At 37.7% G+C, this 26,730-nt stretch overlaps 1 protein-coding gene across 7 annotated transcripts; it reads right to left on the reverse strand.

The window, feature by feature from the left end:
• Nucleotides 1-1,941: 1,941 nt before the first annotated feature.
• LOC106042928 (zinc-regulated GTPase metalloprotein activator 1A-like) lies at nt 1,942-26,478 on the reverse strand. Of its 7 annotated transcripts, none has more exons than XR_001211379.3 (15): nt 26,278-26,478; nt 25,362-25,448; nt 24,418-24,514; nt 23,188-23,279; nt 20,105-20,164; nt 19,041-19,078; nt 17,790-17,836; nt 16,991-17,077; nt 16,139-16,183; nt 12,563-12,619; nt 10,428-10,479; nt 5,258-5,326; nt 5,095-5,160; nt 3,164-3,274; nt 1,942-2,483 (listed from the first exon to the last, which is right to left on the reverse strand). XR_001211379.3 is itself a non-coding variant. In XM_013192140.3 (15 exons), exons 1-15 carry the CDS (start codon nt 26,381-26,383, stop codon nt 2,410-2,412), a joined length of 1,107 nt encoding a protein of 368 aa, XP_013047594.1. In that variant the 5' UTR covers nt 26,384-26,478; the 3' UTR covers nt 1,942-2,409. The 7 variants fall into 7 exon arrangements, 6 of the variants coding, with proteins under 6 accessions (XP_013047594.1, XP_066844158.1, XP_066844157.1 ...); XM_013192140.3 differs by having other exon boundaries at nt 3,164-3,293; XM_066988057.1 differs by lacking the exon at nt 16,991-17,077 and having other exon boundaries at nt 3,164-3,293.
• Nucleotides 26,479-26,730: the final 252 nt, after the last annotated feature.

Genomic DNA, 26,730 nt, shown 5'->3' on the forward strand with positions numbered 1-26,730 from the left:
CACTTCTCTGCCCCACAGGTGGACCTGCCCCTGCACTCATGCCCTCTCCATGCAGTCTCTGGCATGAACTTACAGGTAACACCTCACTGTAACACAGGCTCCATGCCAGGATGAGGGCATCCTTGATGTTACTGCCACTAACACAAAACAAATAGCAGAAGTGTTCAACCGTCAGTTCATAAAGCGTAGTTTTTATTGGAGCTCAGACGTATACTTTCCTTCTTCTTTTCATTCTGATGTGATGCAAGAACAAGCACCCCAAGCTGGACACATGATACAAGAAAACAGTCCCTCCAACAAATATCCAACAAAAAAGAATACAATAATCTTCTTGGGAGGAGAGAATAAAGAGCAGGCCCTTGATAGTACTACTACTGTGTCAACGGAGTAGACAATGACACGACATGGCAGGCAAACTGATGGCCAGCAAGGATAAAGACGTGCACCATCTCGCCCTGCCTATCTTTCTCTGGGCCAGTGGCTCCCTGCAGATCTATGGGAAGAAATGTGCAAATAGTTTATCGGAGACAGGAGGAGAGAAGAGCTGGTCACGGTGACTGAAGTTTCTCTAGAGCTACCTTTGCAAAAGGTAAGGGCCTGCAGAGGAAGAGTAGTACCAAGATGAGCTGTACAGAAGTAGATGGCCAGCTGCAGAGATGCCCCATTAACAACATCAACACAAACCAGGATATTGACAGTACTTGTGGGATCTCTGGAATATGTGATTGGTAAGCAAATGCAAAAAGAATGCATTTAAACTGTGATGATAAATGTCAGGTATCCATGGCTTGCTGTCTTATGATTCATGGTTGAAGTTCTTATTAAATCTCTGGACCCTTTTTTCAAGTTGAAAATGATCAGTTGGGCACTTCAGAGAATATCAATTCATGTTTCTAAAAGTAACAGACTTCCTGAAGTACATACCGTATTTATATGATAAAAGGTATTTGATTGCTTTCTCTACCCCCCAAAAAAATATATCTTTTTATAAATGATTGCTTTTTCTGCCAAAAAAAAAAAAAATCTTTCTTTTTATAAACTTCAGTTTATAGTTTATGGAAACTTCTTCAAGCTACCTAAAACTACTTACAAATCAATTCACGTCTGCTTGTCTATCCACTGGTAGACTGAGGGCCTCTATCTTAACGGACACATGACTTCATATATTAATCAAATGAGCCAACAGCATCTGGCAGTGAAAGATTAACCATGTCTCCTTCTTCAGTTCGTTGGAAACTCTGATTGTTTCCCTAAGGTCATTTATAATAGTAGAAGCAAAAGAAATTTTTAAGGCTGCTATTCAGGAAATGGCCGTGTATTTTTACTTTGATGCACCTTTTCTCCTAAAGCATACATTATGTGCATAATACGTGACACACCCTAGTGAAAACTAACTTCTGTTTACCCTATTCTTCTACCCTGTTCACCGCATATGCTATAATTGTATTTTGAAATATTTTTAATTTCATCTTATTTTCTTCCATCCACTCTCTTGCATTCACCCAGCTGTGGTGAACTTACCCTTCTAAAGCTAGGAGGTGTACAATGACTGTTGGAGAAGTCAGAGAGCAAGAAATTCAGCTTTATCTTCTACAAGCAAGGAGCACAGAAAGAGAAATTTCAAACTAGGTTTACAAGGCAGCAATTGCAGTGCCATAGAACCCCACAACAAATCGTGCAGGGCAGTCTAGATAACAACACAGTGAAAATGTCCTGTCCCCAGCCCCCCAGAATCCTGAACTGGCAAGGTCAAGGCCTAGACCTACGAGGCCAGTTACATTTTTCAGCACTTTGACTACATGACTGAATGCTGCATAATTATGTGGGCTATATATTCCAACTGGTCTTGATCCTCTGCTATTTACATATTTTCAGTTTCATTTAATAAAACAGATTTAGTGCTACCTACGGTGGATGCATTCAAAAATCAAGGAACAAGTAGAAAGTTATACAAGAGAGTTTAATAGTAAACATTAAATACTTTTTACTGTAATTACATGACTAGTAAAAATCAATACTACTTAATTTCCAGTACTAAAAGAGAATTAGCAGGAGAAAGGACTAGGTTTCTAACAAGTTTACTACATGCCTATTGGAATTTATGGCTTCTTTTCACATATGGCATAATAAAGGCTTTTGCATATCTGTATTTCTGCAATCTAAATGATGTTAGTGATGTAACTTAAGCCAAATCCAAAATGCTAGAATTCTTTGTGTTTGATTCTAGGCCATAACAGCTAATCTTTAAGCAGTAGGTGAGCTGGATTTCTCAGGAGAACTTCAGAGTTTAACTGTTCTGTAAACTGCAAAATGGAAACGGAACAACTGCACTGCATGTCATTCAGTCTTTTTTATTATAAAAGGCTCGCAAGGTTAAGCAGAGACTTTCAACTTGTTTTTAGTTTGATGTCAACTGTTTCCGTGTTTCTCTGTCACAGTGGCTATGAATACTTCTTTGATGATCTCCTTATCCAAGTGCCTACCTGTAAAGAGAAAAACAGGTTAGCTATTTGTATTTCACAAAAAGCCATGCATGAACCTACAGGTCTTCTCAACAAAGAAAATATTTATTGTATCAATGAGTGAAAATAGAACTTTGATAAAATTAAGCTGCTGGTAACAAGCTTAACTTTACATTTTACATGCAACACCACATTTCAAGCTGTACATGGAAAAGCAGAAAATTAGGAGGTTTTTTGGTCATAAAAACACTTTGCAAAGCACAGTATCAAGCCAGAAATAAGAAACATGCAACCCCAGTGTTAAAAGCTTTTCAGAAACAAATTGTATTTTGTACACTTTGATGACTATAATCACCTTCCTCACCACTACTGAATGTGCTCAAATAATCAAACTATTCCCAACAACGTTTATATTTAAGTATTTTCAAAATAATCTTAAATATGCCTATATAATTTATGAATACTTATTATGTTATTTTATTTCACTAAAAAGGATAGCACAGATTCTCCTCAGCTGCAATAAAAAAACCAGGAGGTCCTCAGGTATAAACCTTGGAGTGAAGGTTATACTGAACATCCCCTCACTGCTGTTACTCTGGCTAGTTTAGGCTGGTTGCTTTTTACTGGACAGGTCCCAGGACCACCTGCTGAAAGAAACAGCTCCTTAAACTTACACAAAGAGATGCATAATTTATTTTTACCTATTAAAACCAGTCTATTTGTTCTCTTTTCATCTTCCTTCCATTCTACTGCAGTTTCCTCCAAATCGTAGAGCTCGTGGACACCTTGGACTATCACTTGATGAGATTTGCCTTGAATAGATACCAGTCCCTTATCAGAAAAATAACTGTTAGGGTATATAAACAAACCTTTAAAGAGGAAACACTTAAGGGAGGGAAAAACAACTCTGAAAGTAGGCAAACAGGGAAAAGTATTTCTGTAAACTATGCACCAGTTAATCCAAATGACAATGCAGTACGGTCACCTCTTGTAACATCCATTTTCGTATCTTTTCAGTTTGCTGAAGACTTAACAATTACGCTCTGACATACTCTACCTTCATTTGGACAGTTACCTACTACGTTTGAGTAAAATAAAACATCATCTGCTACCATGCCACTTTAAATATATGCATGAAGTGTGTTCCTACAAAAGACTGATTGCCAGCCAAAGATGATGTAAAATGAGCAAAAATGTTGAGATAATTCCGATTAAGCTCTCATGCTTAGCATTAATGCTATTCTGAAAAAGAACCTCTGGATACTGGAGAAAGAACTAACATTTGTGAGGTAAAATGGATTTAGCAATGGAATTAGAATGGATTCCTGTCAGACTGAGCCCATTAACCCACATTCTAGAAGTTGCATTAAAGAGTTTTCATCACTTTGTGTAAAACTTTGTAAAATACTCTAGTGGCACACATTCTGTCAAACACTTCTACACTTCCCTAAGGAAGTAAAAAAAATATTGAGCTAAGAATATTTCATGAAAAAAAGATCTGCATTTGACAAACTATTTGGAATTCTACGACTGTCACTGCCAAAAGGATTATCACTGCAGGCAAAATATAAACATAAAAGCAATAAACTTTGGAACCCATTCTATAATTAACTGGGGTTCGTTTGCTTTGGTGTGTTTGTCCATGACTGAGGCTCAGCACACAGTATGTTATTTGCCTCAGATCTCCTGAAGAATTACTTTCATTCCAATGCTCAGTACAACAAAAGCATACTTGTGCACAGCAGTACTGTTTTCAGACAGCTTAAAATGCCATCAGTGGCTAGTTTCTTCTATTTTTAGGAGGGGGAAGACAAGAATCTTCAGTTTTGATGCTGAAAGATCAAAGAATACAACCTTTCTTCCAATGAAGTAAAAATAATTACGTTGCTATCCATGACACACAAGTATTCTCAGAAAACAAACCAGAGCATATTTTCTTGTATTTCTCAAACCTTACTAACTGACAGACTTGATTTTTACTTTTTAATGATAGTCGTTTAAGGAAAATGAAAATATATCCTAAAATGTTACCTACGTTCACCTCAAAACCATGCAACAGAATCACATATGAAGTGTTCATGAAGACGAATACATGTATGTATGGGTCTCATCTTTAAAACTGTGGTTTGACATATTAGAAAAAGTTTTTAAGTGTAGACCACAACTAGTATTGTGCTGCTTTGTTATGTTGAATTCAACTTCTGCGTATTACGTCAATAACTGTAACTACAGATAGCAACCTATAGTTACAACCCTAGATAAGGAGACGTTTATGCGAGATGGATGAAACCTTTCAGAGCAAAGCAGGTGAAAAATGAAGGACTGACTTTGTTATGTCCTGCTCATTAATCCTGCCACATTGTGTGTTGGGGATGTTTGGGACTGCAAGTCTTCCCTTTGAGTTCACAACAAGTAGGATCAATGTTTGCTTCTCTGTCAGCTATCTCCTTTTGAGTTGCTCCACTGGCCAGCAAAGAACAAGCTGTCTCTACAAGGAACAATGACAAACTGCTATTCTCCCTTTTGTCTGCTCTGCTCCAGCACTGCCTTTGATAGCTCTGTAACTGACAGTACATTTTAAATGTAAAAGAGGGAAAGGACAAAACAAATAAGTTGGTCATTTCAGACTAACCTTCAGTCTTATAACATCCATGGCATGTCCAGTCTTATCTTTCACATTCTTCTCCCACAGAAGATTCTATAAAGAGGAAAAATGTTTTCATAAACAGAATAGTGTGGGATGACTTCCTATACAAAGCCACAATGACTTCAGTTGACAGTGATGTATTATTTACCTGTATAAAGAGATTCAGGTTTTCTTCTTTTATATCTCCTAGAACTTCAAATGTTACTGTCATTATACCCTGCAAATGAAAAGACCAAGTTGTTACTACTGAATGGCATAAACATTTCAATACATTAATTTTAAAAGTTAGCATTCTTTATAACTTGGCCTTATAGAAAAGAAAGTAACTATCTACTACTCCATCCCAAATTACAACAAAATAAAATCTCCATTTCTCTTTTGCCCTAATATGCTGGATTTTTTGGTTCTGTTTGGGTGTGCACTTAGGGGGCATAACCAATACTCTGGACAGGCTAATACCATCATATTCTATGGCAAAACTCTTTGCTGCAGGTGATGTTAGCTCTCAAAGAAAGCCTAACAATTCCAAATCTTAAAGGCCAGTAAGCTCAATCATATAACTAAGTTTAAAAATGCTATTTTCTTGGCCTACTAATCCTTGTCATTTCTGCTTCTCATCACAGTTCTATCAAATGAAAAATCATCAACGTACTTTTCATCTATGAGTACTTTCCTTTCATAAAAAAGCTTTTTACAAATAAACAATGTAGGAATAGATTCCGGAAATAAAGATGTCTGAAGTTTTATTCCAAACCAACCACCAGCTACCAGTCAGAAGCAGCTACTGTAACAGAAGCTGACAGTAAGAATGCAGTTTGGGATTTACATTTTGTTCAAAAATAAAGGAAATCATATGTCTTCTTAATGTATTTTTGCAAGTACAACCTCTCAATGGCATAAAAGCACACAGAAAATGTTTACTGTACAACCTAAAAATCTTTCAGATTAGTACTTTCGGAAAATTGCTAATTCAATTTAACAAAAATAAATAAAAGCAATAAGCAGCGAATCTACGTGTTTATCCAATGCCCAAGAAATCTCACCAAAACATCCAAGCGCTAACACACTTCAAGCAACTTCAAAACAAGAGAGATAGCAGTGCACTACTTTGTGCACAGCGTATTTTTTCCGTTGACCTTCCACATTAAGTCAATAAACACACTTTATCATTCAACAGGGACTTACAGCCTACTGTGAGAGGAGCGTTCTGCTCTCATTTATGCCTCATTTGTCTCACCAGCTATCTTAAAACTGTGGTTGTTGAACTAGACAGGGATAATAACAATGAATTCTGTTTCCTGCTGGTTGAACGGCTCCACACTACAAAACCAGCAAGAAATCTCCATAGTGATACAAGTATACTATGAAAATTGCAACATTCAGGAATGCTTCTACTGTACTTCAGACTATTATTACAATAACTGAACCCTGTTAAGACAAACATAAGTTTTTATTAAACAAAAACCTATGAATTTAAGATTCAGATCATAATTTTAGTTAAGCAAGAAACTGTTTTATATTTAATCTTTAGTTCCAAGAGAAAACTATAACCATCTTTCATGTTTTTGAGACTATCACTTTCACAGTCAAGACTTGCAGTTCAAAAGGAAAACTACAGGTATCATATGTACTGCATTTTAACTTGAAAATTAAATTCAATCATAACAACTTTCTCCCACGTGCCTGGTGACAGGATGAGGGGGAATAGGCTAAAGTTGTGCCAGGGGAGGTTTAGGTTGGATATTAGGAAGAACTTCTTTACTGAAAGGGTTGTTAGGCATTGGAATGGGCTGCCCAGGGAAGTGATTGAGTCACCATCCCTGGAGGTCTTTAAAAGACGTTTAGATGTAGAGCTTAGTGATAAGGTTTAATGGAGGACTTGTTAGTGTTAGGTCAGAGGATGGACTAGGTGATCTTGGAGGTCTCTTCCAACCTAGACGATTCTGTCGTTCTGTGAACTTTCTAAAAAGATGGCACACTTTTCTAGTCTGCTGCATAAAAATAAAAGTTTGGGTTTTTTTTCCAGCCCCTTAGAGAGCTCTTATAAGTGGGTGAAGTGCACCAGACTGGGGATACCTTGAAGATGTTGGTGGCCCATCACTGATCCATAGAGCAGGGTACCTGTACATAGACTGGGGTCATGGGTGACCCGTGGAGCAGGCATACCAAGGAACTGAGCAGTGAAAAAAAACATTACGTAAAAAACAGCAGAAAGCTACAATGCCGTATCTCCATTCCTCCATGGAGAAATGTTGACGGACTCAAAAACCTACTAGGAAGGTAAGAAAATTTCACACTTGTAAACAGAGAGGGTAGGTGTTCAATCATCCATGTATTTCTTTTGATACCAAACAAGGTATCAGTAACTTTTTATGACTAACACAATATTAAGTAAAAGTCCCCAATGATAGTTGGGGAACAGGTTGCCCAGAGAAGCTGTGGATGCCCCACCCCTGGAGACGTTCAAGGCTGGATGCCCAGGCTGGATGGGGCTTTGGGCAACCTGGTCTGGTGGGAGGTGTCCCTGCTCACGGCAGGGGATTTGGAACTAGGTCATCTTCAAGGTCGCTTCCAACCCAAACCATTGTGTGATTCTCTAACTGATGGGAAGGTTATGTTGAGCTCAATCCTTCCAAACACACAAACATGACCTCTGTCAAGGGACTGGGCAGAAGTGGCAATTTGTCCACAGTTGCTTGGACTACCACTTGACTTTACAGGAGAGGGGTAAAGAACCCTGAAAAGGTGTTATCACCGAAGCCACGGCCCCAGAGCTCTGACATCTGGACACTGTCACTCTTGACCCTCTAGTGTTACCTTCCACCTGATAAAATAGTGGGACATCCTACAGGCACTTGAGTGACCTACAGCATCATACTATGGGTAGCATGCAGGTGTGAGATCAGCCTCACAGCAAAGCATGACGAAACTGCAGTAGCGAAAGTGACAGTAGGGGATGAAAAACCTCCCTGCTCCCACCCTACAAACCATGACTTAGAGGTGGCAGAAAGTCCTTCAAAGATCTATAGATCTCAGTTAAGTAATTGCAAGCTGAGGAGAAAGATCTGAGCTCAGCTAGAATGCTTATAGGATGTGGAGCAAACTCTGGGAAATTTAAGTCATCGGATGTATCATTTTACTCTTCAACTGGGGAAATGCCCATGCTGTATCAAATGAACATTGTTCACCACACATTTCAGGTCCTGAGTGAAACTACAGCTGCTAGACTCTGATATACTGGATATCCAGTAGTGATGTTACTCTGTGTTTGTACTTTTTAATGGTTTTGTTTGAGTATTTGCTCATATACTAAGGTATAGTGAATAAACTAAACAGTTGAGTGTCTTGGTTTGGTGTTTTACAGAAATAGGGCCTAAACCTTGCAGTAAGCACTACTAATCTCTGTAACGTACAGCAAAGGGGAAAAGGGTAAAGTCTACAAAGGAAATAGGCAAACTGTTACACTGCTAACCCCCACAATCCAGTTGAAGGAGTATGCAATGGAATTTTTCAAGTGTATATTCAGACTGCTACACTTTTATACCTATGCTCTGATTCTTAGAGGCAACAGGTGAAATATGATGTAGGTATAAACTCAGTTTCTGATGATATAAGGGGTGGAGCATATAATCCACGTATGTTCACACAGCTCTTACACAAGCATTTCTAATACGTGTAAGCTTACAAGATTTGTGTAGCAGGAGGCTGCACTGGTGAGGTATGTGGGAGGAGGCCATCAGCTGCCTGGTGTCTCTCAGGACCTGTTCCAGTCAGCTTTGAAACTGTACAACAGCGAAAAATAAAAACAAAAAAATAATCCCACTAAATCTTCAGCCATTCAGAGAAGTATATGGCACCCTGTTAAAACAGAGAGAGACAACTCCAGTCATGTGGGACAGCAGATTCTTTGGAGGAGGCACAGCATGCCAAAGGGGTTACACATACCCCTGAGGGATGGCAGCCTGTGCTTTATCCACAGCACAACAGAACTCCGCAGGGACTGCAGCACGTGGGTGAACCAGAGGGCAGTAGCACCACAGAAAAGTCACTGAACAAACATCCCCAACCTCTTATGCCAGTCATTGCCTTGCTGGATGAACTTGGATTGACTAAGTGTAACCCACCGAAAAAAAATAGGGCAAGCTGAGGGAAAGAAGGGCAGAGAAAGCGGTATTCACTTACGCATTTGTGTAACTGTTTTGAAGTTTTCTGTTGTTGTTGTTTTTGTTTGTTTGTTTTTTCCCAGTATTAAATCAGTAGGCTTTTGTTGCCTGGCAATAAACTCTATAGTTCCCTTTTTTAAAAAAAATTGTTTTGCTTTTGGCAAGGTTCTAAGCAAAACAAAACAAAAAGACTGATTACAGCAGTTGGAAAACCAAAAAGAAACCAAAAAAAAAGAAAATGAAAAGGGAGCTTTACTAGTAAAACCTGTATATCAAGGATAAGACAGATGCTTGAAAGCAGCATTTAGCCCAAAACTGTTTGTATTCTGTAGGGATGACAGACCAGATCCTTTTTCCTTGAGTCTGTGTTAGAAATTCAATTTGCAAACCACAAAGAATACTTTATTTGCTTTGTATATAAACAAAAGCCATGAAGGCAGAAATGCGTTTTACAGCTGCATTATGCAAGCATAATTTTATTACACACAGGGATAGAAGATTTCTGCATTGACATAAATACACATTGGGTTGCAGATCTGGAAAAACAGAACATTTTAGAGTTTGACAAACTAAAAATAGTATCAACGTAACTGTTCCTAATTTCTACCATACACATACTTGTAAAATTTACAACTAGTTTAGGGTAAAATCTACTTGACTATTACAAGTCAAACTGTTGCTATTCCTTGTGAAAGCAATGGCTAGCACTCAGAACAGGAATATACACCCCCTTAACCTCCTAGTTAAGTTTTAATAAAGCTTCAAAAAATGCAAAGTACGTACACAGACTATTTGGACACAAAACCTACAGGATAGAGATCAGCTATAAATTCATGACTCAATTCTGCAAATATTGAAGAGTAGTGTTTTTTGTCTGTTTCAATAACCGTCTCCAATATACCTGAGTAAATGATGTGACTGCCTGCAACAGTGTAACTCTAAGCTATTTTTGATAGTGTAATTTACTATATACATTTAGAATGTATCTACAAAGTACACTGCAGTAGACATTCAAGGTAATCTTCCAGAGGTATTAAGGCATTCTACTACCTAACTGAAACTTTCTGAAAAAGTAAGATGATGAGCATGCAATGGTTGCAATTATCCTCAACAATTCTCTTACAAACAGACTGAAGCAGTGTCTTTGGTAGTTACCTTATCTAAATGTGCTTGTGTTGTCTTCACATGCTCAAGTTTTTTCTGCAAACTGAAAATAAGTAAAATTAAATGTCGCATTTGAATAGTATGGATGTAATGTCATTATTTTGAAGTTTACACAAACTCTTCAGTATTGCAGAGCAAAACTAAAATACCAAATATCACACTCAGAATAACCTTAAACTGTTAGTTCCGTATTAATCTCAAAATAGTTACATTTAATTACATGGTTTGATCTTGTTAATGGTTTGTGTTAGAAAGTTTGTCACAGTTTACCTGTTGTATTTCCACTCAACACATTACTGACAATCATATAATATTATTTTTATAATGTACAAAACAGATTTTTTTTTCTACATTAGAAAAAAATTTAAAAGTGTGTGATAGAGGAAGGAGTGATTGATGTTCCAGCCTATATGGTCAACATATTCTTGTTTGAAGTTGTAGGATTAAAGCTGTGCATCAGCTAAAGAGCTAACAAAGTGTCTCTAATCACAACAGACTAATCAACTGTCAGACTGACTTAAAAGATTTGGAGATCCGTTTTTATAAACAGGCTAACAGTATTGCCCTCTAATTCATTTTTAACAATCGTGTCACTATGTAACTTCCATTGAGAAGACAATGAAACAGGTAATAGTTTGAATTAAAAATACTGTTGTGAAACAGCAAATCACATTAAACACATTGAAGCTTATAAACATTTTTCTGACAAGAACAGTTGCAACACTAGACAGTACTCGCTCAAAAATAAATTCATTATAACTATGGATTCAACATCGTGGAGTCACACACTGCACAGGTGTGCTGAGGTTCAAATACAAGAAAACACAACCTCAGAAAGAAACTATTTTACATGAAAAAAGGATCACAATATTGGCGCTGTGACTTCAGTCACAGCAAGATGACAAATATTTTTGGAAATCTGATGAAAGCGGACCGAGGAAAAACGTGAAATTTACGAACTGGTAAGAATGAGCTTAAAAAGTTTCAAAAAGTTCACATGCAAATACGCTGTTTAGCCAAGTTAATCATCAGGGTGTCTTGACACTGATAGAGTTCAGTGTTATGCTTTTCTCCTTCCTTTTTTGGTTCTTCAGAAAATAAAAACTCATGAATAAATAATCAAAATACCAATTTAAAATTATGCTCACTAGCACACCACCACATTTTATACTTTTGTATTTTTATAAAAGAAAAAAAACCTTCTGGTATCAGGGGGATGTCTTTATTACTGTCAGCGACACAGAATATTTTTAAAAAATAAACTTAAGTATTAAATTATCACTCAAGGCATTCACCAATCTGAAACATGCCTGAATATTACAATTCCTTGTTTGTTTGCTTAAAACATAAACACAGATTATAGTACGAATTAACAGTATACTTAAGTATTTATACTTCAAATAAGAACAATGTTGATACTCCTTTGTGTATGAGCAAAAGTAGGAGCTTGCATCATTAGTGCAAGCAGGGAAAACTAACTAGAATCTGTCCATGTAGTGGACATTAGCTATCAAAAGTACTTTAGGAAAAAAAAAAAAAGTACAAAACTATTGCTTGTGAGAATGAAATCAGTACTATAACACTAAGTGAAATACTACATGCCAGCTTCTATTCAACTCCAGTGAACAGCTCACTCCTACTGCACAGCGTGTCTTCTAATTTAAAATTGGTCCTCTCTTCAACCTTAAAGAACCTGGGGACTTCAGGGAACCAGGAACATATTATACAGCATTTGCAGTGGCTTAGAATGCTATGGAACTTCAGTCCCTCTTGGTTTTCTGTGAAAACTAAGAAGGTCTCCAGTTCTTCGTGATGTGAAGTGAGAAAATTTTTCAAAATCCTGTAAGTTTTAAAAGAAACTTACAAGTCAGAAAAAAAAAATCAAAATCTGATTTATTAGTAGTAGTATTAAAGCAAAACTTAAAACCTTAAAAAAAACTTCTGTTGCATGCATGTCCAGTGGAAAAAAAACTGTTATTTATAAAGTGAGAATGTTAAACAACCGACTTAACTAGAATTTGTACCAGAAACCCTGATGTAGACTTTGCCAGCATATATCTATTTCATGCCTGTATTTATACAATGAACATTATTTCTGATAAAAGACAGTGAAATTCTTGCCATACCTTATTCCAGATAGACTGTCAAAAGCATGCAGGTCCAACACATTGGAGAGATCAACTCTATACAAGGGAAGAAAAAAAAAGCTTTGTATTTTTACTGCATTTAAAGATTTTGCATAGTTCAATGAATCATCTTTGAAATAGCTTTATGTTTCTGTGTTTTTTTTCTGGTCTATTATTCTAATGCCACCAAACACAAGTAGCTAGCCTTAATTTTGGACTTCGGTGGTTGGCGTTCTCTACTACAGCAAAAAGCAGCTTTTAGTTACACAGTCACACAAGCACAAAAACAGAACTTTGAACAACATAGTTTAAAAAAATAAAGGTCAAGAAAGTATTTCCAGAAATATAAAATCCCTCATGATGGCTGCCTGAATAATGTAAAGTTCCCATACAAGAAAAGGAATCTTGAAGTTCTTCCTGCAATTATTCTGCACCCTTAATATTTACTAATATAATTCTACAACACACGTGTGCACTAAAAAAACTGGCAGATACACAAAATACTGCTGAAATACATGCAGTTATACTGACACACAGCCAAGAGAGCTGAAGTTTTTAAGTTCACAACTTGAGCTAAGTACATTCCCCTTCATCAAACCACTGACTGGCCCCTTCTGTACTGGATTCCTGCAGCTTTATTAAAAATAAGAGTCTATATCTATTTTTTAGACGTTTCAGTGCAAGTGTATCTGGCGTGTCCCACCATGAGACCGAAGCAGCAACTTCGGCATTTGCAGCCCTGGACAAGAGCTGGCTGAGAAAAATCCACATTGCTTGGCCACTGAATTCTCCGAACTAGAAAACCATGAGTACTTACAGGCTGTCATTTTCAGAGAGTGGATTTCAGGAGAACATAAAAGCCATACACCTAGAAACAAAGTTATTTAAAAGCTATTCTATCTAGAGACCTTGTTTGAGAACATGGGATGCTGAGACTTCTTTTCGGAAATGGCCATAGTTTGATTTTATTTTTCAAACACTGGTGGAACAAGGTGGAACACCAAAACCTCGTTCAGCAGAACAACCAAGCTGCATCTGCTCAAATAATCACTAGAAATATGCTATGATGCAAATGTTACTACGACGAATTTCAGCTCTAATATCTGAAGCTAAGACTGATGAAAAAACATAATTTGAAATAGGCAGCACTGATCATATTTACTTTTAAGAATAGCTACCTGGAACACCTGCATAAAAATATTTTGTTTTATAAAAGAAATATACTCATTTGATTTGTAACAAAGGTTTCACTGCTAATAGCAACTGACAGCTTTATAAACATATTTAACATGGCTGAAGACCAGGAATACATTTACAGACAAGACATTAAAAAGAGACTTCTAGAGTGTAGCCAGTATTACTGTATTATTATGAAACTTTAATATCCAACAGTAGCTTTACAAAGCCGTATCTAAGATGAAAGGTTTATAATGTAAAATGCATAACAAACCCTCTATAAAGTTCAAGACTAGCTTCAGTGCAAACTGTTTGTCCTCAGCAGTCTTCTGAAAACTCGTATTTGGTTTATAGAAACACAAGAAATTGTTTTTACATGTTGGATTTTGTGGGACAAAAACCGTAATTAAAGAAAAATGTTTTCAAATGATAATAAATTATTTTGGTGCCTATTTCACTTCTGAAATGTATCACTCACTAAAGAATATTTATTGGTAAAATAACAGTTATCACTGAGGATTGTACCTGAGGTCCACTTAATTTAATCTCTCTAACATTGGCTGGCATCAAACACTCACAGAAAGTACAGATGTGAACATTACGCCTCACACACAGGATTTCCCTAACCCTCCATGGACAGATACTAATTTAAGCCTCAAAGCAGTAAATTTAGTATGCTCTTCAAAATTGGTAGCCACTATAGATTTCTTTTTTTTTTTTTGGCACATTACAAAAATTGGCCCCAAAGTTGTAATCATCTCCTTCAGGCAGTTAGACCGGTACACATTAATAAAGTTATATCCTGCATAAATTGTGTAAGAGCTTTCTTCCCAACCCCAAACACAAAGAATTCTGTTGATGATTTCTGTTCTCTGCCTTGCAGCAAAAGAACATGGAGCTCTTGATCCGCTTTCTCAGTATCACTATTTTCACTAAAACTCTCATGTTGTCCCTTCTTTGATTTCAGCTTGAACAATCTATTACAAGTCTTTTTTCATAAAGACTTCTTTCCTAAGCCCTAATTTACTTCTCCACTCTTTGCCACGCATAAAATTTCCCATTCCTCCTAAGATGAAATCCAGAATTTTAAGAATTTATATAATGTTCTGAAATGCTTACTTAACAGGAGAAAAGGGAAATGCTACAACTGCATCTCTGCAACTCCATCACTTCACAGCATTTTTACACTTGCTCTTAACCTTAAGGAAGATGCTAATATCTTTCAATCTTTTAATATAGAATCACGGAAGGGACCTTAAAGATCACCCAGTTCCAACCCTCCCTGCCATGGGCAGGGACACCTCCCACCAAAGCAGGCTGCTCAAAGCCCCATCCAGCCTGGCCTTGAACACCTCCAGGGATGGGGCATCCACAGCTTCTCTGGGAAACCTGTTCCAGTGCCTCACCACCCTCTGAGTGAAGAATTTCCTCCTAACATCTAATCTAAATCTCCCCTCTTTTAGTTTGAAGCCATTCCCACTCGTCCTGTCGCTGTCTGCCTGAGCAAAAAGTTGCTCTCCATCTTTTTTGTAAGCCCATTTTAAGTACTGAAAAGCTGCAGGGAGGCGTCCCTGAAGCCTTCTCATCTGCAGGCTGAACATCCCCAGCTCTCTCAGACTTTCTTCACAGAAGAGGTGCTCCAGCCCTCTGATCAGCTCCGTGGCCCTCCTCTGGACTCGTTCTAACACATCGATGTCCTTCTTGTGCTGGGGAGCTCAGACCTGGACGCAGCACTCCAAGTGGGGGGCCTCAGTGGGCAGAGCAGAGGGGCACAATCCCCTCCCTCCACCTGCTGGCCACTCCTCTGTTGATGCAGCCCAGGATGCAGTTGGACTTCTGGGCTGCAAGCACACACTGCTGGTTCATGTCAAGCTTTTCATCCACCAGAACCCCCACATCCTTCTCCGTAGGGCTGTTCCCAATGAGTTCTTTACCCAGATGCTACACTTATGCTATACTTAAAGTATATACATACATTAAGTGAAGAAATGTCACTGCACAGAGGTCATGTAAACAGCGATCTCAAAAATAAGATACTCAAATGTGGATATTGTAAAATTTGTAATCAACTTTTACCTCAGAAACAACTGGGCCTCACAAGTTACTCTAAATACAAGATCTGGGTCACAAGTTACGAGAAAAACTGAATTCCTGCCTGTAACACTCCCTTAAAAATCTGCTATGTTTTTGGAATATACTGAAGCCATTAAATTATGTCCGCATTAGCATTTCTCAGAAACTTTCCAAATGCTATTATTCCCAAAGTAACAGCATTACTAAAAAGCAATTTTAATAATTAAAAGTTACATTCATATTAAACTTAGACCAAAATGCAGGTTTTGCTAAAATAACATCCATGAAACATGATTTGGTACCTAGTAATACTGGCCAATCTAATACCTTGATCTTTGCGTCTCTAGAATTTTAGCAAATCCATTTACTGACCTGAAATAAAACAGAAAAAAGCAGAAGTGTAAAAGCAATTGTAATAGACAGATTGAACAATTTGACCATGTAAAAAAGCACAAGAAAGAGCACCGCAACAACTCCAATGCCATTATTAACAAATCGAACAATCCCACAGATATCCCAAAAGGCTTTGCTTTTGTGACTTTTTTATACCATAAGATTGAACTTCACAAGTTCTAACAACAAAATTAGTGAATATAGTGTTTTCTTATGTGAGACTCCTCCTGATAGATACTGAAACACATTTTGACTTTTTTTTGTTTTAGAGGAACCATTAATAAAGTAGCAAGGTATTTCTCCATTTTAATATTTTGTTTATCAGTTTATTGAGAAAGATGGCACAAGCCTTTGATCGCTCATTCAGTTCAAACCACTGGTTCTTTTACACCCAAGACAATTATTTGGACTATCTTCTATAACCCTTTGTATTTGCTAACGAAAACATATCTACTAACAGATTCTCCCCCTCCTACAAATGGTTAACTCAAAAATGGTAACAGCTGCCCCGAAATAAAAGAAAGTAGACACTTAAGACAAAGGCCTTCCCTTAGCAGATAATATCAGATCTTATGTAGGCAAGCTGTTAAGACTGTGGAAGCTCATAAATGTAATGGACATGTCTTTTTAAAAGTCTCTTTTGCAGTCTCTTTTTCACTGCTGACTAAACGATGTATCAGAATAATCATGAGATCTAACTTCTGTATTAGCAGTAAGAACTGTGGTTACACAGAAAAATAACATTTAAGCCAGTACAGCGTTACAGGTACACCAAAAGTTTCATACCTGACAGATGTTCTGACTTTATTCAATTCTTCCCCTGAAACCAAATCTGTTTTATTGATGATTATAAGATCAGCTAATGCAACCTGCCTATATGTTAAGAAAAAAAATAAAAGACACTTGAACAAACAAATTATTTCTGTAAGGCAGAAGCAACATCTCTCCCACATGAACACAAAAGTATTATATTGTTAGTAAAGAAGAGCAAGCGTTAATCAAACAAGAACATCATGGAGTATAACTACAATACTATTGACTTCACCTTCGTGTAACTCCTCTCCTTTGACAGAATTGGAGACTACTAAGCTACAAAGGCTTGATGTAGAAAGGCTAAAAAAAAGTTATCTACTCCAAAGTGTTTGGTGATTTATGAACCTAATTCTCTTGCATGTACTCTTCATAAAGTGATATTGGAAGTCCCTGCTTTATGAAGACTGCTATTACTACAATTACATTTACTCATTGTGGCTCCACATTTAATAAACAAAATATTTCTCTATCTCCCATTCTACTTTGACTATCTGACAGATCCTAACGTCATTCTTTTTTGCCCCCAGTACAGGTTATTTCCCCATATTTTATGTAAAATTCCATCTCTCTTAAAACATGTATTAGAAGAGTTAGGATGGAACATGAACTCACTTTTGTTTTCTACCTCATTAGATCAATGTAGATTGGTGTGAAAGTAAAGAAGCAAAAAGATTTATAAAAAAATTTAATGACCTTCCATATCCTTCCATAACTCAACATACAGTTCCAGTTGCTGACAACAATAAAAAATAATTAGTCTTTATATCCATACCGAGATGCTTCATTGACAAGGCCTTCTGGTTTCTCCTCTGTCAAGTGCTAGACAAAAATTAAAACAATTGGATTAAGGATGTTCAAATAACGGTCAAATTCATTTGCGCATAAAGTAAGCCAAAAACATTGCAGCCAAGGTATGATTTTCAACAAGAAATAACAATGACTACATCTTGGTTATTTTAATTACTTTTTAAAAGTTTATATACTCATCATTACAGAAGCTTAACTTTTCTTTAATGAAAACTTTTTTTAAATTTTTTTTTTATTAGAATGCCGAAGAGTTGGAAAATTATATTATATTATTTATATTCAGTTAATTCACGATAAATCTGAAAACTAAAGTCACCATGACATATAGTAACCATGGAAAAAAATATTTGAATTTTAAAAGTACAGTGATTTTGCTAACAAGTGTGATGTCATCTAACGGTTAAAGATGTACTAGGCTTGCAGTACAGGAGTGCATACTACTCCAAAAAACTTGAAAACCTATATATTTATAGTAAAAATTCACAACTCTTTCTGGGTTTGTATGTATAAACTACTCCTTGGCGAGTCTGCCCATCACCACTGTGCACTGCCTATGCAAGCAGTAACTGGGCAAAATAATTAGTCGGCACTGCCAAGAAAAGCAGTATCTGGTTATGCTGCAGGAGCTCAATGTCTTACCACCTGCAGCTTTGTCCTACACTTGTGTGCCCAACAACGTCTCCCACAGAATTAAGTGAAAGAGAAGAAAATGCCCCCATTTCAATCAGCAGTGCAAAGTGTAGCAACTTAAAACCATATTTTCATCAATAATTTAGAGCAACAGACTTCATACTCTAACAGAAGACATTCAGCTACAAGCCATTTTTTGCACACCCTGCCATTAAGGCAGTAATGCCTCAGAAGCATCACAAACACCTGGAAGAGTTGAAATTTTAAATTGACATAATATTTTTTAAGAGTGCACCTCTGATGCTTTACATATCTGGGAAGATCATCCTGTGCATTCCTTCATCAGCTCTAAATGTATCAGGAGTATTATTTTAAAATCAATTTCTTGAAGACACAGGAATACCAAATGAAAGTGGAATTAATTTTCATTTGAAATGTGTCAATTAACAAAATTTAGAAAACTATTGTTTAAGTGGAACTTAATTAAAGCAATTGTTAAAAAATATTTGTCAAAATGAACATTATTGCAATAACTTTTTTAACGTTGCAAATCTTTTTCAAATATGTAACAAAGCCAGTACCTTACCTGCAATCCATGCTTTGCATCAACGACAGATATAATGCCTAAAAGAGAATATCAAAATGGAGTAAAACTGTTAGCCGTTTTCAGCATAATTCAACAATTTCTTAGCTTCCTGTGCAACTAGTAAAATGACGGCATCATCACACTTAAAACTGCTCATAATACTTCCAATGCTTCCAATGCATCTCAACATTAGACTTGTCACTTTTTTTTGTTTTTGTTTAAAAAAAAAAAATCTACTGAGCCAGGTAAGAGAAATTCATACCAGATGGATGCCTCTCCTTCTCCTTCCAGGCCAAAGCAAATTGGCAGAGAGATACTTCCACAGATCATTAAAATAAATTAAGGGGACTGACCAAGGTATACAGTTATTTTAAGTGACCAGGAATCTGCAATTGTCTTAGCAGAAACTTAGGAAGCTGTTTCCTACACAACTGAACGCTTCCTTGACTAGCTGGCTGTTTCACAGACGAAACAAATTGTTACGGGGACTTTTTTTTAATCCAAAATCTAAGTTTTCTTCTAGCTAAAAACAACAACATTCAACATGCTCTTTAACTACTGACAGTTTATATTACAGTAAACTCAGATATTTAATGGAACAAGCAAATGTTAGAGCAAACAAGAGTACAAAAGACAAAAAAAACACAGAACAGAAGACAGATGAGTCCAGATACTAACTTAAGAGTTCAGAAAAAAGAAAAATGAAACATTGAATAAAAATAATAGAAACTGAATAGAAACTGTAATATTACTCCTGAGTAATGTTTAATAACATCTAACTAATGAGGTGTTTTGTTTTTGATTTTTTCCCCCTTGTATCAAAATCAAGATCTCTCATTATCTGATCCCTCTGCAAAACATACACAACTTTTGCTGGGTTTAGTGAACTGAAACAGCTCATCAAGTATACGAGCATCAGAGCAAGAAAATGGATCTCTGTTGTTAAATCTGGGGATGTGAGAACCAAGATTATGTCTTTCAAACATCTTCTGAAATCTTGCCTTAAATTATAAGAATACATTACACTAAACACGGGTACAGATAAACAAGCCTGCGCTGCTTACCATCAAGATAAATGTCACTTCCCAGCTCAGAATCAACCCAGAACATGGAGGCCACAGCTCCTAAGAAGAACAGTAAATTTAGCTGTAAAAATAACATTAATAGTGCTGTATTTAAAATTCTTCTCTTCCAAATTCAGGTAGCGTCACAGAGGTCAAGTACCCAACCACACATTTTATCTATCAGCTGCTACATTATATTTGTGTGCAGATCAACAGCTATGACTAAGAAAAGCTTTAAAAACCCCACACAGATGCACATAAGTTGTCTGAACTAGCTTAGTAACTCAGTAGTATTAACTCAGTGCTGTACTCATTGCATGGCTCCCTCATTTTTAAAGATTTCTGCACTACCCCCTTCACCCATTGTTTCCAGGTCACTGTGCACACATTTTATATATAAAAAAAGGGGGGGGGGGGGGGGCATTTAAAAGAGATAAAACAGTTAAAGAAAAATGGTATTGGGACGTTTGGGAGAAATCAGCTCCCTCCCAAGGATCTTTTTTGCTTCACTGGCTTTACTAAAATGTCCTATGCAGCTTCTTACATCACAAATCAACAGTATGAAGAAAGTCAAGAATAACTGAAGACAGAAAAGAACATTTTCCTTATCTCAGATCTCCACAAGAAAACTTCTGGCCTAAAATATTTTAGGATAAATCAGGTTAACACATCTCTAACATAGGTTCAAACTGCAGACAAGTATTATACTGGAGGTTTAACAGCGTAAATCATGACTGATCAATCTGTCAAGGCCATTCCTGGCCTTCTTTTCTGATGAGTAATTTCTCTGTGGACCAGGGCAGTCCACCGCATGCCATTTACCTCAACTCTAGCAAAGTTTTCAACGCTGTATTCTAAGACATTCTTGTAAGCACACTGCAGCATTACCAATCTAAGCAGAAACACAACTAGACGAAACTGGTTGGACAATCAAAATCTGAAGGCTGCAGTTAATGGGTCACACCCTATTTGGAAGCCAGTATAAGCAGGGTATTGCAGGGGTCTATCCTGGCACCTGTCCTTTTCTAACCTCTTTAGCAGCAGTCCAGAGTAGGAGATAGAGGACGTGCCTGCCAAGCTCACATTGAACATCAAACCGGGAAATGGACAGTCAATATGCTTAAGGGTAGGGCTGCCTTTCAGAGGGGCGGTCAGGAAGGAAAGGGCAATAGGAACCTGATGAAATTCAGCAAGAATGGTCAAGCCACACACTAAGGAAAAGCCAGCCCCTTGCAACTATACAGGCTAGGCAGCAGGTCTATGGAAATGGCCCTTGGGATCCTGGTCAGCAGAAGCTGTGCGATCAGTATGCCATGGGATTAAAGAAGGCCAACAGCATCCCAAGCTGCTGGAACAGGAGCATGGCTGAGGCAGGTCATCTTCCTCAATTCAGCACTTTTAAGACCATACCTGGATAGTACTTCCAGCATGGGGATCCCATGTACACAAAAAATGTCAATACACGTGTATGAGTTCAGCACAGGATCACAGGAACAAGGGGTTCAGACCACATATAGCAGAAATACGCTTTTTCACCATGAAAAGGCAGGCACAGAACAGGCTGACTAGAATTGTTCTATCACTCCCATTCTCTGACTGAATACCCTGCAACCTGATCTTATATCTTACGCTGCTTTGAGCAGGAAGTTGGACTAAAGACCTCCCAGCATCCTTTCCAACCTGAAATAGTCTGTGATTATAAAAAATATAAATGTAAAAATTACGTAACGTAAAACAGAACATACTAAGCTGATAAGCCTAGAAGAAAAAGAATCAAAAAGTATTTGAACCACTGTGGTCACATTCTATCAAGGATTTAGAAATTTGTGACCTGGAACCTGTGTAATATATATGGCCTAAGAGCACGCTACTCCTTGCTTTCTGCTAGAAAGACCCTGTGAAATAGATTCTAGGAACTGTAGGATGTGCTGCATATTTATGAAACAAATCACAAGGTGTCGTGAAACAAACCAATTTAGCATGTATCAGTGCCCCAATATGAAGGACAGAAGGAGCTAACAGCAGTAACAGTACTTGTATTTTTCAATTATCAGACCCTTCATTACTGACAGGCTGTCTAAGCAGAAAGAAGAAAACAATAACTGAACTTATTCTAATGCCTAGAGCTGTCCACCTGAACTGACAAGACGCAGTCCTCCAAACATCACTCTGTATCAACACCAAATACCTGTCAATCGTTTACAGGGCTTACTCATGCAGGCTATAGCAAAGGCCACAAGATCTAATGGTTTTCTGGTATCTATTGATTTTTTCCAAAAAGCTTAATAGTTTTCCAATTTGACTCAAATAGGATTTGTGAGTAACAGAGGCCAAATCAATGTTCTTCCTTCGAAAAAAAAAAATTACTTTACTATGACAACTATTTAACTTTGAGCTGGAAAGTGTCAATCTATTAAATGGGAAACAACTGAATTGCCAGTAAGAATTTCCTTCACTCTCAATCAACGACACATTTTTAATTGGTATGGCTCAGAGACAACCATTTAGATAGCTATTACTAACATGAACTCCAGTTGAAACACCTTTTTATAATAAATATCATTAAACAGCACACAAGGAATTTGTAAGATCTATTACTGCCCTCTACATACCAAACCAATGTGTTAGTCTGGTTGGCAGTACATTTTATGACTTCACAGAATACAAGGCTTATGACAACCAACATAACACTAAACTAGATGATGCTAATCTATACCTTGAAAGGAGAAATGCAAGACAGAAAAGACTACTGAAAGCTCGCAGATTTAGAATGCGCTTCTCTTCTCCAAGCCTTACCAGCTGTTTTCTTGACAGACATATATTCTAACTGGATTTCTGTTAAGCTTTAGAGTCAATCTGAAGTTTAAAAGTTTAAAAACACCAACAAAAAACACCACAACCTGTTTGTGCACCAATTCCCTTAACCAGTTCAGTTTCAGTCTATACAGCAACCAAAGCATGTGACTAGTGACTCACCCCTTTATAATACATTCTGAATGGTGAACTGACCGGTGAGCAAATAAACACTTCATAAAAACAGGATAATTATAATGGTTATGGAAAACATACATAATGTGAACTACCTGGATCTGCCAAACCAGTTGTTTCTAACAGTATATAGTCAAATTTTCCTCTCCTTTTCATGAGGTTCTCAATAGCCTTCACACCATTGTCCCTGTAAGAAGAAACAATTAAACCTGAGAACAGAGAATACAAGTAAAACATGCATAAACATGTTTTATATAAACACATTTCTCCATCTTCTCATGCAGAACACAGTGACAGTATCATCAAAGCAAAGGTCTGAGTCAGGACTTACAGTCTACACTTAAAATTCGGTCATCAAGATGTTGTTCCAGTATCAGGTAAACAGCAGTTTTCTGTTTTGTTTTAGTCTGAAAACACTATTTGCCCACTCCCAAGGACATAACAATGCTAATTTAAATGAATATTCAAACACTGAAATAACTGTAAAGCAGGGCTGTGTGAATGTGTAACTGTTTTTATTTGGAAACAGATTTTAAAATGAAGGGGGGTAGGGGGGTGGAGACTGATCAATGTTCTCCTGTCTTTCTCTATCACATATAGCAAAATCAAGATGCATCATTGACTGAAATCTCAGCTGATGAAGTCAAAACATATGGTATTTTATGTAAGAAACCAATGTATTTAAAAAAACAGTAGTAATGGCGGCATTCTTTATATCCCGCCATACAACACAGTACAATAGGATCTTTGTTTTCCCCTTACTAATCCAATTGTAAGGCATAAGACCAGTTCTTCAAACTTCCTGGACAAACAAACCATCACCTTTCTTATAAATTTATCACAAACAATCTGGCATTCAAACAAACATGGGAACAAAACATAACAAAACCAAATGCACTACTACTTTTCAACATAACCATCAATTTACAATTCAGAATACCGCGTTTCGTTAGGTCACCAAGCCCACCCTCTACCCTTTCTGAGGAATAAAATATTCAAGTGTTAGTCAATATAGAGCAAGAAACACCAAGTAAGGATTTAAACTGGAAATTAGTTCACCTGAGGCCTAGTTCCAGCCTTCCTGTTTAACAGCATATACTAGTAACAGAAGACTGAGAGCTCCTTACCCTACAACACCCAATTGGTGTTTAGACCAACGCATTTCTAAAATACATTTCTACCTATCAAATTCCAATTCTTGTTTTAACTGAGGAAAAGAGGTCACAATCAACACTACCATCAGTTTTATGAATCAAGACCTCGATCTCCTCTCCTCAATTCCCCAAAAACCCACTGTAAGAACTTGCGTAACAGTCCTTCCTTACTTTACTGAACAGCACAGGCAGCCATTTCTGAGCTCCAGCCATTCTTCATAGAGTTCTCCCCCTTGACTGATTGCCAGGGATTTCTCCAATGCACTTCCTGGAAAAAGAGGAAGTACTATAATTTGAAATCAAAAATCTGTGAAAGAATGCCTGCAAAGGAGATATGAAAGACTCAGGTTGGCATACATTTCACTCTTAAATTACATTTTGTTTTCTAAGACTCTTTCTAACATGTTGTTCATAAATCAGTATTTTCCATTTTCTGAGAAATTTAAAAAACAAAGTCAAACTGGTTCCACAAACACCAAAACCCAAAGGATAAACATGACAGCACAACTGCAACTAACTTTGCTAAAAGCAAGGGAAAAGGCTATGTTATTTTAGGCTCCATGACCAGAAATGACATGCATATAGAAAAAACACCACCACTAAAGAAAAACAACACTACCACAGTGCAAACTGTAAGCAACACTGACCATTGTAGAGATATAAAATCCATCCTGACACCTAAAAATCCTAGGTACAGAAGCAAAAAGGTCGTAGGACCAGAGAGACCATGCATGTATCTCCCTGTTTTCTTGGTCTAAGATAATTTGTGATCTGTAAGTGACTAGGGAGAAATGGAAGAAAAGCTTATCCACCAACAGTTCATTTTAATTTCCATCTGCTTAAGAATGAGTAGACCAAATGGAGGTACAGCACTTGTAGCAGCATAATATATGCATTTACTTGACTTCAAGGAATTGAACTGATGTACAAAACTGATTAGCACATAGTATTTTCTATTAATACCAACCAAAAGACTTTTTGCCTTTTTAAAGGGTGAGTTATAACAATAATCTCAGCAATGAATTTAGAACTTCAATGTTCTTGATTTCTAGAAATTTTACATATATTTTACAGGCAGAAATAAATAATAATAATGTTTCTACAGGTGTACATACCTTCTCCAAACTCATTGAGTATCACTGCGATTTTTTTACTATGTTGTTCTGTCAGTATGTAATTTAGAAGTGTTGTCTTCCCAGCACCTAGAACACAAACATAATTTCTGATATGGTTTTAAAAGTGGCTAAATTTTCAAATTAAAAACAAATACTACTGTGGGCACACATACTTCAGACGAATCTAATCTCTTTTGAAATAAAAATTTTCAGTCTCACATCCTGCATTCTATTATAACATTGTAAAAATTAACCCGAAGATATATTTGAAGGAGACTTCGAAGAACTATTAGCTCATTGTATCTCAGCTTAAAAACGAACAAACCAAAAAACACAGTCTTCTCTACACTAAGTGCCAGTGCTCAACTAATTTACAAGTCCCTTACGAGCTGGGCAGTCTTTTCCTTGAAAATTCATTTTTACTCTGTTAACAGAATGAGCATTTCTTCTTCTACGTCTCATTGCTTCTTCTAAGCAGCAATTTTGTCATCAGTGGTGACTGTACGCTAAGTGCCATGAGACGAGGCATCATTAAGCAACCTGCAACACCACGCTCTGAGGAGTTTCATCCCACAAAAATCACAGCTAGGGGAGCCTGGTGAAACAACTTGCCTTTGCATCCTCAGGTTTCTTTGAGGGAGGACAATGGAGTACAAAGTTTTAAGACAAGTTTTGGAAGGGGGTGTGCACTCCTAGACTTAACTGGACCTTTACTGTATATAGCTTTATGCGGTGTTCCAAACCACTGCGTTGGTTTAAGAGAGGGAGAGCAAACCTTTCGTTCGCAAAGCCGCAATTCAGCCTGCATTCAACTGCGACAAACCTAGCACATTGCTGAGACGTTAAATGGGGCCACCATTAAATGGGGACACCCCACGTCGGCGACGAACCCACCGCCCGCAGCGCAGCGCCTCACCCAGGTAGCCCGTGATGATCGTCACGGGGATCCTCCTGCCGGGGTCGGGCCCCTCCGAGCCGCCGGCGGCGATGGGCACCAGGGCCGGGCACTCCTCGTCCTCCATCACAGCGCGGCTAATGGCGGCCGCACCGCCCTCCCTCAGCCCGCCCCACGACCGCGGCGCACGCCGCCACCCCCCCACACACCCTCCCGCCTCCCCTCCTCCCCCGCCGCCGCCGCCGCCCGTCACGGCCCGCTGTGAGAATGCGCGGCCCGCTTGGGCGCATGCGCCTCTGTGTGTAGGGGTTGGTAGGAGGCGTTTCAGTAACGCAGGTTTCAGTGCGAGCTGATAAAATACGTGTCTTAGTCCGGTTTGTGTGCTTGTTTATTTCTGCGGCGGTACACACGATTAGTGTTCGTCTTTGAATCCTCTTGCATTTTTACGGGTTAAAACATCCCTGGGGCGAGAAC

Source organism: Anser cygnoides, chromosome Z, assembly GCF_040182565.1.
Source record: "Anser cygnoides isolate HZ-2024a breed goose chromosome Z, Taihu_goose_T2T_genome, whole genome shotgun sequence".
NCBI lineage: Eukaryota > Metazoa > Chordata > Aves > Anseriformes > Anatidae > Anser > Anser cygnoides.

Excerpts from the sequence above, each read along its gene's own strand:
- LOC106042928 (XM_013192140.3), bottom strand. The coding sequence starts at position 26,383 with ATGGAGGACGAGGAGTGCCCGGCCCTGGTGCCCATCGCCGCCGGCGGC. Across the intron at positions 5,327-10,427 it reads CACAAGCACATTTAGATAAG|GGTATAATGACAGTAACATT; the intron begins GTAACTACCAAA and ends TTTCATTTGCAG. Across the intron at positions 3,294-5,094 it reads TGGATGTTATAAGACTGAAG|GGACTGGTATCTATTCAAGG; the intron begins GTTAGTCTGAAA and ends TTTTCTGATAAG.